Here is a 17,827-nt window from a genome sequence, read left to right as displayed (position 1 = left end):
CTGTCTGCTGAACTTCCAGTTTTCTGCTGTAGCCCCTCTGTAACACAGATGTACACTCCTATATGTCCATTCCCCAAAAGAATGGCTTCTCTTTCGACCTTGAAAAGAGGCTTTGCAGTCTCCATCCACCACCACTTTCCTTCTGGCTGAGCTAATTCTCAGTCTGAACTCCTTCAACTCTTTCTGTAACTCATCTCAGTGTCTTTATGTCAGAATTAGTCATCGTGCTAAGCCGTTGAATCATCTACAGACTTCTCAATTCCCTACCTCTAACTGTAAATTCTGAATGGATACAACCAAGAGAAAGGTATGCACAATTAGACATTGCTGAATGCTACTGCAAATATTCCAGACATGAAAAACATCCACTGACCTTCAGCAGCTGGGATTATTGGTATTAGAAACAAATATGTTATAGTGGCACCGTGTTCTTATCAAGTTTATATTAAGATATGTTCTTAGAAAGCCATCAAACATCGTCCACTTATGGAAAATTATGTTTACAAACTTGTGATCTTGCTTTAAAGTTACTATGTTTTTACATTCAATTTCAGTCTACTTTGTGCAAGCAAATAGAAGAAGCTAAGGTCCCAAAGAAGACTAAGATTGGTATTCTGCCAATTGTTATTGGATTTGAGGAGTTTGTAACTGTTGCTGAAGCTATCTTTAGGAATGCTGAGAGAAGAGGTGATCTGGATAAAGCTTACAACAAAGTAATTGCAGCAGTCTTCACCAGTGGTAAGCACACATCTTCCAGGAGCGGCTACCAGAAAAAAATTGAAAAACTTAACCGGTGTATGACCATTGTTTTAAGATAACTCACTGAAAATGAGATTGAGTGTATCATCCATGGTAATGGTAACATCATCCCAATGCACTTTTTTTAAAAAATTATTTCGCGGGATATGAGTATCATTGGCCAGGCCAGCATTTATTGTTCATGACAAGAGCATGGCTGAGTATCCAACACATTGCTGTGGGTCTGGACTCACAAGTAGGCCAGATCAGGGAAGGTTTCCTTCCCTTAAGGACATGAGTGAACCAGATGGGTTTTCCCCTGACACTCATTAATGATTTCATAGTCATCATTAGACTTTTGATTCCAGATATTTATTGAATTCAAGCTTCACCTTTTTGCCATGACAGGATTGGAACCCAGGTCCCCAGAACATTACAAGGGTCTCTGGATGAATCACCTGGTGATAATACCGCTAGCCATCACCTCATCATTTCAAATGAATGCATTCCTTGATCCTTCAGTTTACCATTAGAGGGACATGTAACCCTCTAGGTCATGTCAGTGATGTATTGCTATGTATTATAAAAGGGCTGTAAACTGTTTTAATCTCTGGTGTGGTCTCACGCATGATATTATGTACACAACCCTTATTATTATGAACGATTTTCAGGCTATTATCGTATTATTCTCTTTTAAGGGGTGTATCAAAATTATCTTTCTGTGCAATTCTAATGTCAGGCTGGAATAAGATACAAAATTCTAAATTATTGTGCTTAGTCAATAGCATTGCAATGTTGAAAAGTGACATTGAATATCACAATAATTTGAATATTTGCAATCTTAGAAACCTCCGTTTTTGCACTCAACTACAAAGGGATCCTGTTAGCCAAAGTTCAGATGCTTCTGTTGGTTCTGTTTGTGTAACATAGAAATGGATTTCATTTACTTTTTACTTTTGCTTCCATTTCAAGTTGAAAATATTGCCTCAATGAATCTGAAGACTCCACCAGATGTGGTTATGATGGAGAATTTTCATCACATTTCCTGCTTCCTCTCGGAATTGAAAATCCACAGTCTTGAAGAAAGGAAAAAAGAAGCTTCTCAAAAATATTCAGAACATCGTGATCTCTATGTTACCAAATACTTGGGACGGCCTTTGGAGAAACTAAATGTTAGTGCCTTGCTATGATATACCTGTAAACAATCTCAAATAATCTGATATTGGCAGCTTAACATTACATTGTTAGCCTATTTTAATGAGAAAATATTCAGGTCTATCTCCATGTTACTACTGAGCTACGTTAAATTGTTATCACACTAAGATAGTGACTTGAATCTCCAAGATAAGTCTTTCAATCACTCTTTTCTGACATAGAAAATGCACAATTTTAACCTACTCAACTTTGGCACTCAATGGCAGTTTCAAGATCAAGTTTCATAAAATAGCTGTGAATTTCAGATGCAAGGATCCCCTTGTTAGAGAAATTACCTGAACATGAGGCCAGGGAGAGTGTTGGATCTTAAAGGGGCATGTTTATACAGCTTTTATTGAACAGTTAGATGACGTTGAGGAAGGATGATGTGTTGGGAAAAAGTGTTGGAGCATCTGGTGCAGTTAATTTTTCTTACTAAATTGTTCGTCTCCCAAGAAGAAATTAAGCTGAAAAGGGACCATCTTTGATATGGATAGACACAGGTCCCTAAGAAAATCTGCTTGGAGTGAATGGAACAAAGTTCCTTCATCCATCACTCTTAATACCATCACCTTGTGCAGATGAAAAAAAAGTGCCAGACATTACTACGTCAAGTAAGGGAAGAGAAATACTGTACTAAACGTGTCTTTTCTTAATTATGATTTGAAATATATTAAATATTCATTATAAATGCATGTTAGGCAGTATCATTCCTTATGAATCTTCACTCTTCATCAAGAATTGTTTGCACATCTTGGCATGGGAAAAAACTAGCTGTTGTATATATCGAATTGAAATGTTATGAGCTACGTATTGGGAGTTGGGTATTACTGTGTATCATGCTAACAATAGTCACTTTTTTGTATTTATTCATTGTGCGGGATGTGGGCTTCTGCAGCTGACCAGCATTTATTGCGCGTTCCTAGTTGCCCTTGAGAAGGTGGTGCTGAGCTGCTTTCTTGAACCACTGCAGTCCACCTACTGTGAATTGACCCACAATGCTGTTAAGAAATTCCAGGATTTTGACTTAGTGGCAGTGAAGGAACACCAATATATCTCCGAGTCAGGATGATGAGTGGCTTGGAGGGGAAAGGTAGTGGTGTCCCCATTTATCTGCTGCCCTTGTCCTTCTAGATGGAAGTGGTCATGAGTTTGAAAGGTGGTGTCTGAGACATGCAGTGCATCTTGTATATAGTACACGCTGCTTCTGCTGAGTGTCGGTGGTGGAGGGAATGGATGCTTGTGGATGCACTGCCAATGAAGTGGGCTGCTTCATTCTGGGTGGTGTCAAGCTTCTTTAGTGGTGTTGGGGCTGCCCTTGTCCAGGCAAGTGAGGAGTATTCTGTCACACTCCTGATTGTGCCTCGTAGATGGTGGACAGGCTTTCAGGATTCAGGAGATCAGTTACTCACTGCAGTATTCTTGGCTCCTGACCTACTGTTGTAGCCACTGCATTAATTTGATGAGCCCAGTTGAGTTTTTGATCAAAGATCATTCCCAGGATGTTGATACTCGGTGATTCAGTGATGGTGATACCATTGAATATCAAGGGTCAGTGGTTAGATTATCTCTTATTGGTGGCATTTGTGTGGTGCAACTGTTACTTACCACTTGTCAGCCCAAGTCTGGGTATTGTTCAGATCTTGTTGCATCTGGACATGCACTGCTTCAGTGTCTGGAGTGTTGCGAATTGTGCTGAACATTGTACAATCATCAGCAAAGATATCCACTTCGGACCTACTGATTGGTCATTGGTGAAGCAGCTGAAGATAGAATGGTTGGCCCTCGGACAGTACCCTGAAGAAGTTCTGTAGAGATGCCCTGGAGCTGAGATGACTGATCTCCAACAACCACGACCATCTTCCTCTGTGTCAGGTATGACTCTAACCACCGAGAGTTTGCCTCCTGATCCCCATTGATTCCAGTTTTGCTTGGGCTCCTTGATGCCACACTCTGTCAAAAACAGCTTTGATGTTAAGGGCTGTCACTCTCCCCTCACCTCTGGAATTCAGCTCTTTTGTCCATGTTTGAATCAAGGCTGTAATGAAGTTGGGAGCTGAGCGGCCCTAGCAGAACCCAGACTGGGCGTCACTGTACAGGTTATTGCTGAGCAGGTGCTGTTTGATAGTACTGTTGATGGCATTTTCCATTACTTTACTGATAATGAGCAGTAGACTGATGGGGGGGGGGGGGGGGGGGGGCATGGTGAGAAGTAATTGGCTGGGTTGGATTTGACCTGCTTTTTATGTATAGGACATACTTGGGCAACTTTTCCACATTGTCATGTGCATGCCAGTGTTGTAACTGGCATGTGGCTAAGGGGCAGCAAGTTCTATTGTATTAGTCTTCAGATTATAGCCAGAATATTGTCAGGGCCCGTAGCCTTTGCAGGATCCTGTGCCTCCAAACGTTTTTTGATATCACATATAGTGAATCGAGTGAGCCGAAGAGTGGTGTCAGGAATGTTGTGGACCACTGGAGGAGGCCAAGATGGATCATCCAAATGGCATTTCTAACTGAAGATTCTGCAAAAGCTTCAGCTTTATATTTTGCACTGATATGCTAGGCTCTTCCTTTATTGAGAATGGGAATATTTGTGGAGCTTCCTCCTCCAATGACTTGTTTAATTGTCCACCACCATTCATGACTGGGTGAGGCAGGACTACAAAGCTTAAATCTGATCCATTGTTTGTGGGATCGCTTAGCTCTATCACTTGCCACTCATACTGTTTGGCATGCAAGTAGTCCTCGGTGGCTTCACCAGGTTGATATCTCATCATCAAGCATGCCTGGTGCTGCTCCTGGCATGCCCTTCTGCACTCTCCAGGGTTGATCTCCTGACTTGATGGTAATGGTTATGTGGGGGATATGCCAGGCCATAAGTTTACAGATTGTGCTGGAGTACAGCCCAGCGACTGTTGATGGGCTGTAGCGCCTCATAGATGCCCAGTCTTGAGTTGCTAGATCTGTTCAAAGACTGTGCCATTTAGCGTCTGATAGTGAAACACAACATAATGGAGGTTATTCTCAATATGAAGGCAGGATTTCGTCTCCACAAGGACTGTGCAGTTGTCTCACTTACCGATACTGTTATGGACAGATGCATCTGCAGCTGGCAGTTTGGTAAGGATGAAGTCAAGTATGTTTTTCGCTCTTGTTGGTTCTCTCACCTCCTGCCACAGACCTAGACTAGCAGCTATATCCTTTTGGACCTGACCAGCTTGATCAGTAATTCTGCTGCCGAACTACCCTTGGTGCTGGATGTTGAAATCCCTCACCCAGCGTACACTTTGTACCCTTGCCAACCTCAGTGATAAATGCTGTTCAACATGGTAGAGTATCTATTCATCGACCAGAGGTAGGACAGTATGTGGTTTTCGTGCCCGGGTTAACCTGAAGCCATAAGACTTCGTAGGATTGGGAGTCAATGTTGAGGACTCCCTCCCGACCATAAATCGCTGTGCCGCCGCCTCTGCTGAGTCAGTGTTGCTGGTGGGACAAGACATATCCAGGGATGGTGATGGTGTTGTCTGGGACATTATCTGTAAGGTATGATTCTGTGAGAATGACTATGTCAGGCTGTTGCTCAACTGGTCTGTGAGACAGCCCTCCCAATTTTGGCACTAGCCCTCAGATGTTAGTGAGGAGGACTTGGTAGAGTCAACAGAGCTGTGTTTGCCGTTGTCTTTCTCAGTGCCTCGGTCGATGCCAGGTGATTGATCCAGTTTCGTTTCTTTGAGACTTTGTAGCAATTGCTACAACTGAATGGCTTGCTAGGCCATTTCAGAGAGCAATTGAAAGTGAACCACATTGCTGTGGGTCTGGAGTCAGATGTAGACTAGAGCAGGTGGGGATGGCAAATTTCCTTCCCTGAAGACATCAGTAAAAGAAAGCCCTACAAGAGGAAGGGGCCTGGGTAGCACAGCAGTTATTACTATTGTTAAACTTGGGAACCCTGGCTTTTGGCAGGTTCTTGTTTACAGGGGTCCATAATTTACAAACATTTGACTTATGAATGCTTCCCATATGTTGTCATTTTAAAGATCTGACATCGGAAAATTCCTGTGTATACAATTAGCTGCTTCCCATTGTTTCTTATGGTCCGGGACAGAGCAGTTGCCATGCCAACCCATCATGCACCTGGGCAGACTCCAGGACAGAACCTGTTTGCAACCTGGGGACTGCCTGTATTTGTTGAACAGTATCAAAAACGCTTCAGTACATTATAAAATATTTAACTGCAGACACTTGGAAATGGTGACTGGATTGGGCAGAGTCACTGTGGATTTACCAAAAGAAAATCATGTTTGACAAGGCTACTGAATTATTTTGAGAATTAACTAATACAATTGATATGGGTGAACCAGTGAATCTAATATACTTGAACTTTCAGAAGGCTTTTGATGAGGCCCTGCCTAAGAGATTACTATATAAATTTAAAGTGCATGGGATTGAGAGCAGTGTACTGACATGCATAAAGAACTGTTGGTAGACGGGACAAAGAGTATGAATTAAAAGGATTTTTTTCAAGAGGCAGGCAGATATTAGTGGGGTACCACGGGGATTAGTGCTTGGACTCAGGCTATTCTCAATATATATTAATGATTAGATGAGAGAGCTAATTAGAATAGCTCCATGTTTGCAGACAACACAAAGATGGGTAGAAAGGTGAGCTGTGAGGAAGATGCAGCGATGACTCAGTGTGATTTGAACAAGTCGAATAACTGTCAAATGCATGGCAAATGAAATATAACATGGGTACATGTGAGATTATCCACTTTGATAACAAAACCAGGAGAGCAGGGTTTAATCTGAATGGTGGTAAGACTGGGAAAAGTGGAGGTGAAATAAGACTTGTAAGCCCTTGTTTTCCAGTTGCTGAAAGTAAGCAAATAGCTATAGCAGGTAGTGAAGAAAGCAAATAGTATACTGGTTTCCAAAGCAAGAGAATTAGAGTAGAGCAGCAGATATGTCTTGCCATAATTGTAGAGGGCCTTGGTGAAACCATTTCTGGAGGATTGTGTGCAAATTTGGTCTTCTCGTCTGAGGAAGCATGATCTAGTTATGGAGGGAGTGTAACAAATATTTACCAAACTGATTCCTGGGAGAAGAAGACTGACATATAAAGAGAGACTGGTTAAGACGAGAGTCGCTGGAGTTTAGAAGAATGAGAGGGAATCTTACGATTCTAACAGGACCAAACAGGGTAAATACAGGAAGGATATTTGAAGAGGTGACCAAGAAGTGTGATGAAGGCAATGTTGTTGAAATGGACTTCAGGAATATGTTCATCAAAGTTCCTCATAGTCAACTGGTTAGTAAAGTTAGATCACATGGGATCCGGGGTGTGTTGGCCAATTGAATACAGAATTGGCTTGAAGGTAGAAGACAGAGGGTGGTGATGGAGTATTGTTTTTCGGATTGGAGGCCTGTGACCAGCAGTGTGCCACAATGGTCAATGCTGTGTCCACTGCTTTTCTTAATTTATATAAATGATTTGGATGTCAATATAGGAGATATGCTGAGTAATTTTGCAGATGACGCCAATATAGTGTAGTGGATACAATCAAGTTCCTCGGAGTGACAATAACCGACAACCTGTGCTGGATTTCCGACTTAAATGCAACAGTCAAGAAGGCACAACACCTCTTCTTCCTCAAGGGGCTCAGGAAATTTGGCATGTCCTTAAGGTCTCTCACCAACTTCTACCAATTCACCATTGAAAGCATACTGCCCAGGTGCATGATGGGCTGGCATGGCAACTGCTCTGTCCAGGACCATAAGAAACTGCAAATGTTGTGTGCACGGTTCGGACCATCGCGGAACCAACCTTCCATCCATGGACTCTATTTACACAGCTTGCTGTCGTGAAAAGGTGGCCAATATCATCAAAGACCCATCACACCTTGGTAATGACCTCCTACAACCTCTTCTGTCAGGAAGAAAATATGGAAGTCTGAACATACACACAGAAGGTTCAGGAACAGCTTCTTTCCGGCTGTCTCAGGCTGTTGAATTGACTCTAGCCTCAAATAATGTAATCTGCAATGTAATCTGGATGCTTCAGAGTCTTTTTGATCTTTCTTGCTGTGATCTGCCAGTACTGCTCGTAAACAAAGCTTTTCACTGTATTTCAGTACACATGACAATAAAGTAAATCAATCAATCAGATTATCTTGAAGTAAAACGGGATTTTGATCAGATAGGCTAATGGGAGTGGCAGTTGGATTTTAATTTAGATAAATGTGAGGTATTGCATTTTAGTAAGGCAAACCAAGGCAAGACTTAAACGGTTAATGGTAGGGCCCTGGGTGTGTTGCTGAACAAAAAAAAACCTAGGGATGCAGGTGGACAGTTCCTTGAACATGGAGTCAAAGGTAGACAGGGAGGTGAGGAACGTGTTTGGCACGTTTGCTTTCATTGGCCATAACATTTAATATAAGAGTTGGGATGTCATGTTATGTCTGTACAGGACTTTGTTGAGGCCCCTTTGGAATACTGTGTGCAGTTCTAGTCACCCTCATACTGGAAGGATGGTGATAAACTTGAGAGTGCTGAAATGATTTACAAGAATGTTGCTGGGAGTGGAGGGTGTGAGCTATAGGATGAGTCCATAAAGGTTGGGAATTTTTCTCTGGAGCATTAGAAACTGAGGGGTGACCTTATAGTGGTTTATAAAACCATGAGGGTCATGGATAAGTTGAGTAGCTAAGGCCTTTTTCCTAGGGTAGGGGAACCCAAAACTAGAGAGCATAGGTTTAATGTGAGAGAGGAAAGATTTGAAAAGGATCTGAGGGGTAACTTTTCACGCAGAGAGTAGTACATGTGTGGAACAATCTGCGAGAGAAGTGGTGGAGACTGGCACAATTACAGCATTTAAAAGGCATCTGGATGGTTATATAAATAGGAAGCATTTAGAGAGACGTGGGGCAAATGTTGGCAAATTGGACTAGGTCAGATTTTGGATGTCCGGTCAGCATGGAAAATTTGGCTGAAGGGTTTGTTTCCGTGTTGTAGGACTATGACTGTATGTTTCCAATGATTGGAGAGTTCTGAACCAGGGTCACAGTTTAAGGATAAGGAATAAGCTATTTAAGAATGAGATGAGATGAAATTTCTTCAAGCAGAGTGGTGAGCCTGTGGAAGTCTCTGTCACAGAAAGCAGTTGAGGCCAAAACATTGAATGTTTTAAGAAGGAGATGGATATAGTTCTTAGAGTTAAAGAGATTAAAGGGTATGGGAAGAAAGTTGGAACAGGGTGCAGAATTGGATGATTAGCCATGATCATATTGAATGGCAGAGCAGCATTGAAGGTCCAAATGATCTACTCCTCCTGTTTTCAATGGTCTGGTATTGAAGCTGGCACTGAGTCCTGTGATATCTGTCAGTCAGTCTCTTCTGCATGCTTCTGTTTTGTCCAGGATATGCTCTAAATCATCTCTTGAGAAGGAATATCTCCACAATTTTCCTGATCAAGCATTTCAACAACTTTCCAGATCCAGATTGTAAGCATTGTGAACAGCTTTAGGAGCAGCCAGAGTCCCATATTGTATCATAGCGAGCTGTGAGGTACAATAATACAATGCATGGCTTCAAGTTACTTTGGAAACCATTTTCGATGTTGGTGTTGAGCACTAGCACTTAACCGTATATGCTGCAGTGCCTGCAGAAACCAGCTTTGATGACATTAAGGATAGTGTCTGTTTCCAGATGTGTGCATTACAGGGTAAGATGCTCAAGGGTCTGAAACTGCACAGAAATTCGTGAGATTGCTTGAAAGCTGTCAATGTGAGATCTTATCTTGGTTTGAATAGCAATATTTTTTGCCATATGCCACGCCTTCAAAAGTGAGCTTGAGCTAATGACTATTGTATGGGACTGAGTCAGCTAGTCAGAAGCACAGGGGTCAAGCTTTACAATGTTTCAGACCCCTTCATGCTTTCTCCACTTCTTTGAATAATTATCTGCAATGTTCTGCATGTTACTGCCATTGCTTTTTTTCAGTTTGTTACAGGTCATGAATTTTGTTTTTAATATATATGGTGTCCTTGCTTCATGGAATAGAAGACTAACAACTTTTGGGTTGACTAATGGGCAATTTTAGTATGCGTTTCTCTTAGCCTACCAGCAAATTAGACTCCGGCTCTTCCAACTGGAATGAGAGAAATTGAACTTTGCTGAGATATCGTTGCTTTTTGCAGGTTTGAGAGACTCGAGTGATTTGCTATGTCAGGGTGACCAGTGATTCATAATCCTTTGCAGTGCTGTGTTTAGGGGCCTTGAGTTGTAGTTGACTGTGCAAGCAGATTTGTGAATTACATCTCAAAAGCATTTCTAGTTCGTCCACAAATGGATTGTGAGTAGCTACATTACAATTATATGATCCAAGATCGAGCTGTATTTTTGCCAGTTTGTTTCACGGATTTTCCATTGCATCTTCCTTGTACTGTTGATAACTGGAAGGCAAATGTCAGTGTGAATGAGCAAGAACCCATGCTGCCTGTGGTGGCTGTTGTTCAAGACTAGATGCTTAATATCATTCCCTGACAAAATTTATTAGTTTTAGTTTTGAATGTTTCAGTGACACAGCTTTATCATAAGAGTTCAGTGGCAAGACAGGTTGCATCGTGTAGCATAATTTCATGATTGCTCCCCAGACAAATTGAAGCTTCAGTAGCACTCCTACGCACTGCTACCTGGAAATGTTGAGATATGAGCACCTTAGCCTCTATGTTCTGGTGACAGATAGGTTGATGGATGCCACTTGCATAGTTTCAAGTACATGCCGCTTAAACAGAAGAAACATATTTAATTATTGTGATTAAGCATATTTTCTTAAAATATTTGTTGAATTCTTTCACATAATAATTCTCTTAATGATGTACTTGAGCATGAAACTGTACTAAAATGTTATATTGGTGATAAAAATGATATGTTTCAAATTTGCAGATCTTCTTTGATGGAGTCAAGGCCCGTATTGCACAAGGTGTCAAAGAAAATGAAGTTAGCTATCAACTGGCATTTAGCAAACAGGAGCTAAGGAAAGTGATTGAAAAATATCAAGGGAAAGAGGTAAAGAAAGCGCTGGAAAACCTGTACAAAAAAGTGGTTAGACATCTGAGTGAAGAAGGAAACTTGTTACAGGTAAATGGAAATTAGTAGAGAGTCAAAATGAATTCTTGTAAGAGAGCCCAATAATGAAATGAGTAGAATGACTGTGTGACTTCTTAAGAATGAGTTAGGCTGATGGAACTGCTTTTATGTGAAGAGCTCAAAATTTGCATCCGTAGCGTAACTGAAAGCTGCACGACAAACGTTAAACACCCTCCCAATAAATAATGCTGCTCCTAAATAAGTGCTCCATAATGAAACAGGTGCTGTGCAGTTGTACCCTATGTATCAGAAACATCTCAATTCATTGTAATTTAATTTTAATTCAATTCATTCTCAGGATGAGGGCATCACTGGCTGGGTCGGCATATATTGCTTATCCTGAAAGTAATTATTAAGACTCAACCACATGTAGTCCAGACCAAGTAAAGATGGCAGTTTCCTCTCCTGATTGGCTTCAGTAAACCAGATATGCTTTTCTGACAGTTGACTATAGATTTGTGGTCATCTTTAGACTCTTAATTCCAGATTTTTATTGAATTCAAATTCTAGCATCAGCTGTGACAATATTCAAGCCTGGGTCTCCAGAACATTAGCTGGGTTCCTAGATTAACAATTGAGTTTTTTTTCTTCCTTTATTCGTTAACAGGACGAGGGCACAACTGACCAGGTAGCATTTATTGCCCATCCCTAATTCCCAAAGGCAGTTAAGAGTCAACCACATTGCTGTGGGTCTGTAGTCACATGTAGGCCAGACCAGGTAAGGATGGCAGTTTCCTTCCCTAAAGGACATTAGTGAACCAGATGGGTTTTTCCTGATAATTGACAATGGATCCATGGTTATCATTAGATTCTTAATTCTAGATATTTTTAAATTAAATTCAAATTCCACCATTTGCTGTGGTGGGATTCGAATCCATACCCAGAATGTTATCTGGATCTCTGGATTTCCAGTCCAGTGATAATATCTCTAGGCCATTGCCTCCCCAGGCCACAATGCCATTCATGATTGCTGTTCAGAAGCACACTTTCCAAATTTGAACCATGTGGGAGCATTGTATGTACTTACATGTCATTCACCAAAGAGCAAGCATTCAGTTTCAGTACAGGTTCTGGCAATGATGTTACCTAAAGACCCAAACACCCAATTTTCAGTTAAAATAACTTAGAATATGTTACAATCCCCAAAGAAACCAATAATTCTTTCTTAAATGTTTCTGTCCTCAAAGAATGAGGGACAATACTGAAGGGCAAGATTCCACACCTTAGGATTTTTACTTCAATAAACATCAAAATTAGCTGATATTAACTGAGTACTTAAGAAGTACAATGATAGCAACTTTAAAAAAGTGTGGTGTTGTGGTGTTGCATTAACTATCAATTGCAATCAAAATAAATCAGATGATAAGTTTTTCTTTATTTTGTGCCATGTATTTAGCAGATGATTAAATTTCAAGTTCTTAAGCTTCCAGCCGGTTCATGTTTCCCTGCCACACTACATCAAATCTTCCGATTGCCTTTGAAAATCATTGCACTCAGACTGACTATTCCAGGACGGATATCCACCAGCAAGGTCCAAATTAGCAACTCCATGTTTCTTAAAACTCAAAGTTCCTTCAGTCCTCTTTCCTGCTTTTCAAATAGAAAACCAATTTGCGAGCATTCTGTATAAGTGATAATACAGAAACAGTTCAATTAAGAGCAAAATAGTGCAGATGCTGGCAATCTGGAATAAAAACCAAAAGTGCTGGAGAAACCCAGATATTGAAGGCCCCACCCAGAGTGCATTCTGCACCCTTGCCACCCTCAGTGCTTCTTCCAAGTGCTAATCAACATGAAGGAGCATTGGCTCATCATCTGGGCTTGGGGGTGTTGGTGCAGGATATTCAACAGGATGTTTCTTTGCCAGTACTTGATCTGGTGTCATTAGAATTCAAGGAGTCCCAAAATCAATGTTGGTTACTCCTGGAGAAGCTTTGCATACAGCAATGCCGCCACCTCTGCTCGATCTGTCTGGACATACCTAAGGATGGTGGTAGTATTGTCTGGGATGTTATGAATGATTTCATGTGTATGACTACATCATGCTATTTTTTTGAGTCTGTGAGAAGCTGTCCCAATTTTGGCACTAGCGCCCAGATGTCAGTAAGAGGGACATTGCAGTGTTAACTGGGCTGTTTATGGCATTCATTCATTTGCCTTAATTGATACCAGGTGGTCTGTTCTTTCTAGCAGTAGATGCAACTGAGTGGCTTGCTGGGCCAACTCAGAGGACAATTGAGAGTTAACCATGTCGCTGTGGCCTGGTGTCCCATGTTGACCAGAGCAAGTAAGGATCTCAGATTTCATTCCCTAAACAACATTAGTGAACCAAATGAGTTTATACAACAATTCACAATAGTTTCATGGTCATCGTTAGACCTTTAATTCCAGATTTTTATTGCCCCTGATTTCCAGAACATCCTGGGTTTCAGGATTACTCGTGTTTTTTTTAATTGACCATTGATTTTTTTTATTGATTTATTGATACCACTAGGCCGTTACCTCCCAGTGTTAGCCGCTGTTAATACCAACATTGTTATGTCATTTTGGCTTATTAATCTGCAATTTCCCATTCTTCAATTCAATTATTAAAAACCAACATTAGCAATTCACAACATTAAAGTCAGAGTGGAAACCTGGTGACTCTGGTAAAACACTTATTTCTTTGGACCTTCATCAGTCACCAGTATCTCAGAGCGCCCTCTTGTGCAGCTATCATACACACCTCCCATCCAGCAGGATTTCCAGATCTTCATTAGCAAAGTACAGTGCCATTTCCTCTCCGTACGACACATCCAGGAAAATGGAACAAGCCATGCAGGGCAGTTGCAGTCTGTCAGCAATTGAACAGGTGCACAGTTGGGCTTTAAAGATGATATTGTGCCAGGGATCTCAGAATATTTTTGGCAGTGGCCAGTACTTCTGTGTAACAAAGTGGAGAATTCAACTTGCAGGGCACCTTAGGAGCATAGAGCATTTTTAAAGAGACCTGTTTGAGAAGATAGTAGTAGAAAACCGCCTAGGGATCACAGTGAGAATTCCTCTGTGAAATTTGCCAAAAACGACATGTAGCCAATATCTGGTAAGATTCAGCTCCTTGCATTAAAAAAAACTCTTGAACTATCTTTGAGCCAGGTGTCAGTTCTCAAACCATATTTCAATTTGGCAATTTGTGTCTGCAACTCTCCAGTCTTATTCTACATTCAGCACATGCATGCATTGTAACTGTAATTAAGACTAAATTGCTTTGCCTTTTACTCTGAACCCACTTAATGCTTCACCAGTTCCATCTCGCAATATTATTTTCACCTTGGTATCCATCTTTAATGTTACTTTCTGGCTCCCAATGCCTGATGCTTAGGTGTAAACCCTTCCAAACTCGAACAAGGAAATTGACCCTGGCTGTTTAGGTGGAATCCGTCTGGCCTGTTTAGGTCCTATCTTCCTGAGAATTAATGCCAAATTCACATGACTGTAAATCCCACCCCATTTGCACCATCTAGGCAGCCACACATAATTTCTGCTCTGTCTTCCTATTTTAATGCTTACTTGTGCATTGAACTGACGGTATTCTGGGTTACTACTTGTGAGATATTTTCTATCTAGCTCCTTTAAGACTATATCCCTCCTTCTACCTGTGTCACAGGTAATTCATGAGGACTGCAAATGGCCGTTCAACTGCCCCTGAATGCATTCTGGAAACATTCAATCCTTGACTCTGGCACTATAAGGCAACAAACTACTCTGGATTCACATTTGTGCCTGTCCCCTCTAACTATTGAATTTCCTATTGCTATTGCTTTTTTGGTATTCTTCATGCCTGTGTTCAGCTGAACCAACCATGATGCCATGGTCTGTTGAATGAAAAGTTATCTGTCCTATCTGCTTAATATTTTCTTTTGTGTTATCTGAACATTAGCTTTCATCTCAGATGTTAAATATCTGTAACAAAATATGATGGCATAATGAAATGTGAATGCAATTATTTTTCAAAGAAGGTATTTGATATTTTGAAAATAACATTTATTTGGGGCCTTACAGCAGTGCAGTTTTTGCAATTCAGGTCAGGAGAAGCTTCATGTATATATTAAGATCTACTGCCAGTTATGTTAAAGAAAATCCTTTGGTGCATAGCAACCGTAAAGTACGGGAATAACAATCTATACATGTTTAAAAATTATGAAGGCCTATGTTTAATTTGTACCAAATTTTGAATTTAGAAACAAGATCAGAATTGTAGACTTGTTAAATATAACTGTTTAAAAAGCCTCAAAACAGTAAAAACATGGTACTGGGCTGCCTAGGTTCACATTGTTGAGGATTTTCATTCCGTCAAGTTACCAACGAAACTTACTTGCGTATCGCTGTGCACCATATCTTCCATCAATTATGCCACTGGGTCGTATTTTAAAAGTTTTTACAATTACTTTCAAAAGTATGCCTTGATACACTTAAGACTGATAACTTGATATAGTTTAATGCAACTAAAAATGGTTTTACCGCAAAATTTGCAAATAAATCGGTTACAAGTTGACCAGCTGTAATTAATCAAAATGAACATAAATGAAAATGACTTTACAAAAGCATTCAGTATTGTCCTTTTTTAAAATAGATATTTCTAACAGGGATTTTATAGACTAGTAATATCATTGCACCTAAAACAGCCAACTTAATTTTTTAGCTTCCTCAACAGCTTGTAAATTCGTAAAAATTCTCAACAGTGAGCCACATGATCTGGAGACATGGCCAGATTTGAGGGAAAATTCACTTCTATTAAATATGCTCTTTAAACCACTGCAAAAGATTGGGGAATCTTGATTTGTGCCCAGTGTAATTTGCAATAAAATTTCTGCAGTAATTCTCCCAATGTTAAGTGCACCAAAAGTAGTAGAACTGAGAAGAAACTCGAGTTTAACTTTTATCTATTCCTTTATGCTTTATTTTTCTTGTAATGGAATAAATTGTATTTATGAACGGTTAATAATATTTGTTTATTTGATGAAACCAGAGTATGATACAGTTATATCAGTGACAGTAGAAAAGACAGTTACTAAATATGTACCTTACCAATTTCACAGGTAGTGTGGTATACAATGCAAGGAGAGTTTGTCCGCCAGTACAAGGAGTTTCAAGAAATGATTGCTCGGTGTTACCCCGGCTCTGGAATAACCATGAATTTCAGTATAGATGATATTCTGCAGTATTTTATGGATATAACAAAGTCAAACTAACTACTGACTGTTTAATATTGTGTCAACTCCTATTCAAACTCAAAATTGGTTAAATTATCATAAAAGATTTGGAATCTTTCACTTGTACAGGGTTTGTTATGCAAAATTTTAAGTTGTGCTAACTCCACTCTTGTGATTTTATATAATTAAATGAGAACACCAGCCTATTGTAATTTTAATTATTAAGAAAATGCCTTGTAGATTTTGTTTGGATTCTCATTTCAAAATCAACACTTCGAAACTTATAAAGCATTGTAGTAACTAAGAGAATGACTAAATTTTACTGTTGAATACTTAAAATTTGTTGGAAAAGGGAGGATACTGTTATGCCAGAGGCTGTTGGTGCTTCTGGACATTTTTCAAAGTTCCATCATGCTGAAGGAAGCAGGACTGAGGGTAGGATCATAATGCTGTGGGATACTGTAGACAATTCCAGCATTAAAAAATGATTGATACACAAAATGATAAACCAAAGGAATAGCAGCCTTGACACTCAACACAAATGAAGGTGTGGAATATAACTGGGTTGCCACCTCGACCCCAAAGATGATAAACACTTTTTTGTCTTAAAAGTGAGAGCAGCTTCCTTATGAAGAGGTGAGTCTGACTTTGATAGTTTGGGAGTGAAAGAAAAAAATCTTCCTTTTATTACCGTGCATTTCGTTTGAACCTTCTGCATGATGGAAGTACCCTCCTCAGAAGCCAAGAACTAATTATCCTCTTACAAATCAAAGCATCAGATACATATCAACACTTGGCTCAGCTACTAAGTTCTTTGAAGCCAATAACCAGAAATACTGTTCAAAAAGAGAAAATTTTAATATCAGCCATTCTGAACTACGCTAGTTACAGACTGAAAAATGATTTCCTGCAGTTGTGGCAATTTAGTGTTTTTGTTAAATATAAACACTGTTACAGTTGCTGAATTTTGTTTGTATCTGTGCTTCCTTAAGAAGAAATGTCTAGAAATAAAAATAGAAGCTTTTTACTGAGAGATCCTATGATATATTTTGGGTCATAAACCAGATTTTGTTTTAAAAATCCTGCACCTGGGATGTGCAGCATGATGAAGCCCTCGAAGTATATAAGGAAAGTAGGAAAGAAGCGAGGAATTAGAAGGGCTAAATGGGGTCGTGAAAAGTGGTTAGCAAACAGGATTAAGGTGAATCCCAAGGCTTTTTAAACATATATAAAAAACAAATGGGATAGCCAGGGAAGAGTTGACCCACTCAAGGACAAGGAGTGATCTATCTGTGAAGCTGCAAGAGATAGGTCTTAAATGAATACTTTGTGTTCACCGAAGAGAAGAAATTGGTGGAGGATGATCTCAGGGAAGGGAGTGTCGAATTTCTAAGCCAAGTTGCTATTAAAATGAGGGGTTGTGTGTTGTAAAATGTATTAAGGTAGATAAGACCCCGAGTCCTGATGGCATCTATGCCATAATACTGAGGGAGGCAAGTGAACAAATTGCTATGGCAGTGACAGACATCTTTGTAACCTCTTTGGCCACA

The 17,827-nt window shown here is 40.1% G+C and overlaps 1 protein-coding gene across 2 annotated transcripts in view; it reads left to right on the top strand.

Annotated features, from left to right (window-relative positions):
* LOC125458627 (exocyst complex component 1-like) overlaps positions 1 to 17,248 on the top strand; it is an 87,528-nt gene extending 70,280 nt beyond the window's left edge. The window contains exons 15-18 of one of the 2 annotated variants that reach the window (XM_048544044.2): positions 555 to 738; positions 1,711 to 1,910; positions 10,882 to 11,076; positions 16,164 to 17,248. In XM_048544044.2, coding sequence (XP_048400001.1) covers positions 555 to 738; positions 1,711 to 1,910; positions 10,882 to 11,076; positions 16,164 to 16,316 — 732 coding nt within the window. In that variant the 3' untranslated portion in view covers positions 16,317 to 17,248. Of the gene's footprint in view, positions 1 to 554; positions 739 to 1,710; positions 1,911 to 10,881; positions 11,077 to 11,692; positions 11,775 to 16,163 lie in introns of those variants that run through there. The other variant, XM_048544045.2, reaches the window with a different exon arrangement.
* Positions 17,249 to 17,827: the final 579 nt, after the last annotated feature.

This window comes from Stegostoma tigrinum, chromosome 15 (genome assembly GCF_030684315.1).
Source record: "Stegostoma tigrinum isolate sSteTig4 chromosome 15, sSteTig4.hap1, whole genome shotgun sequence".
Lineage (NCBI taxonomy): Eukaryota > Metazoa > Chordata > Chondrichthyes > Orectolobiformes > Stegostomatidae > Stegostoma > Stegostoma tigrinum.
Note: the sequence above shows the minus strand (reverse complement) of the source record. Positions and strands in the feature narration are given on the sequence as shown.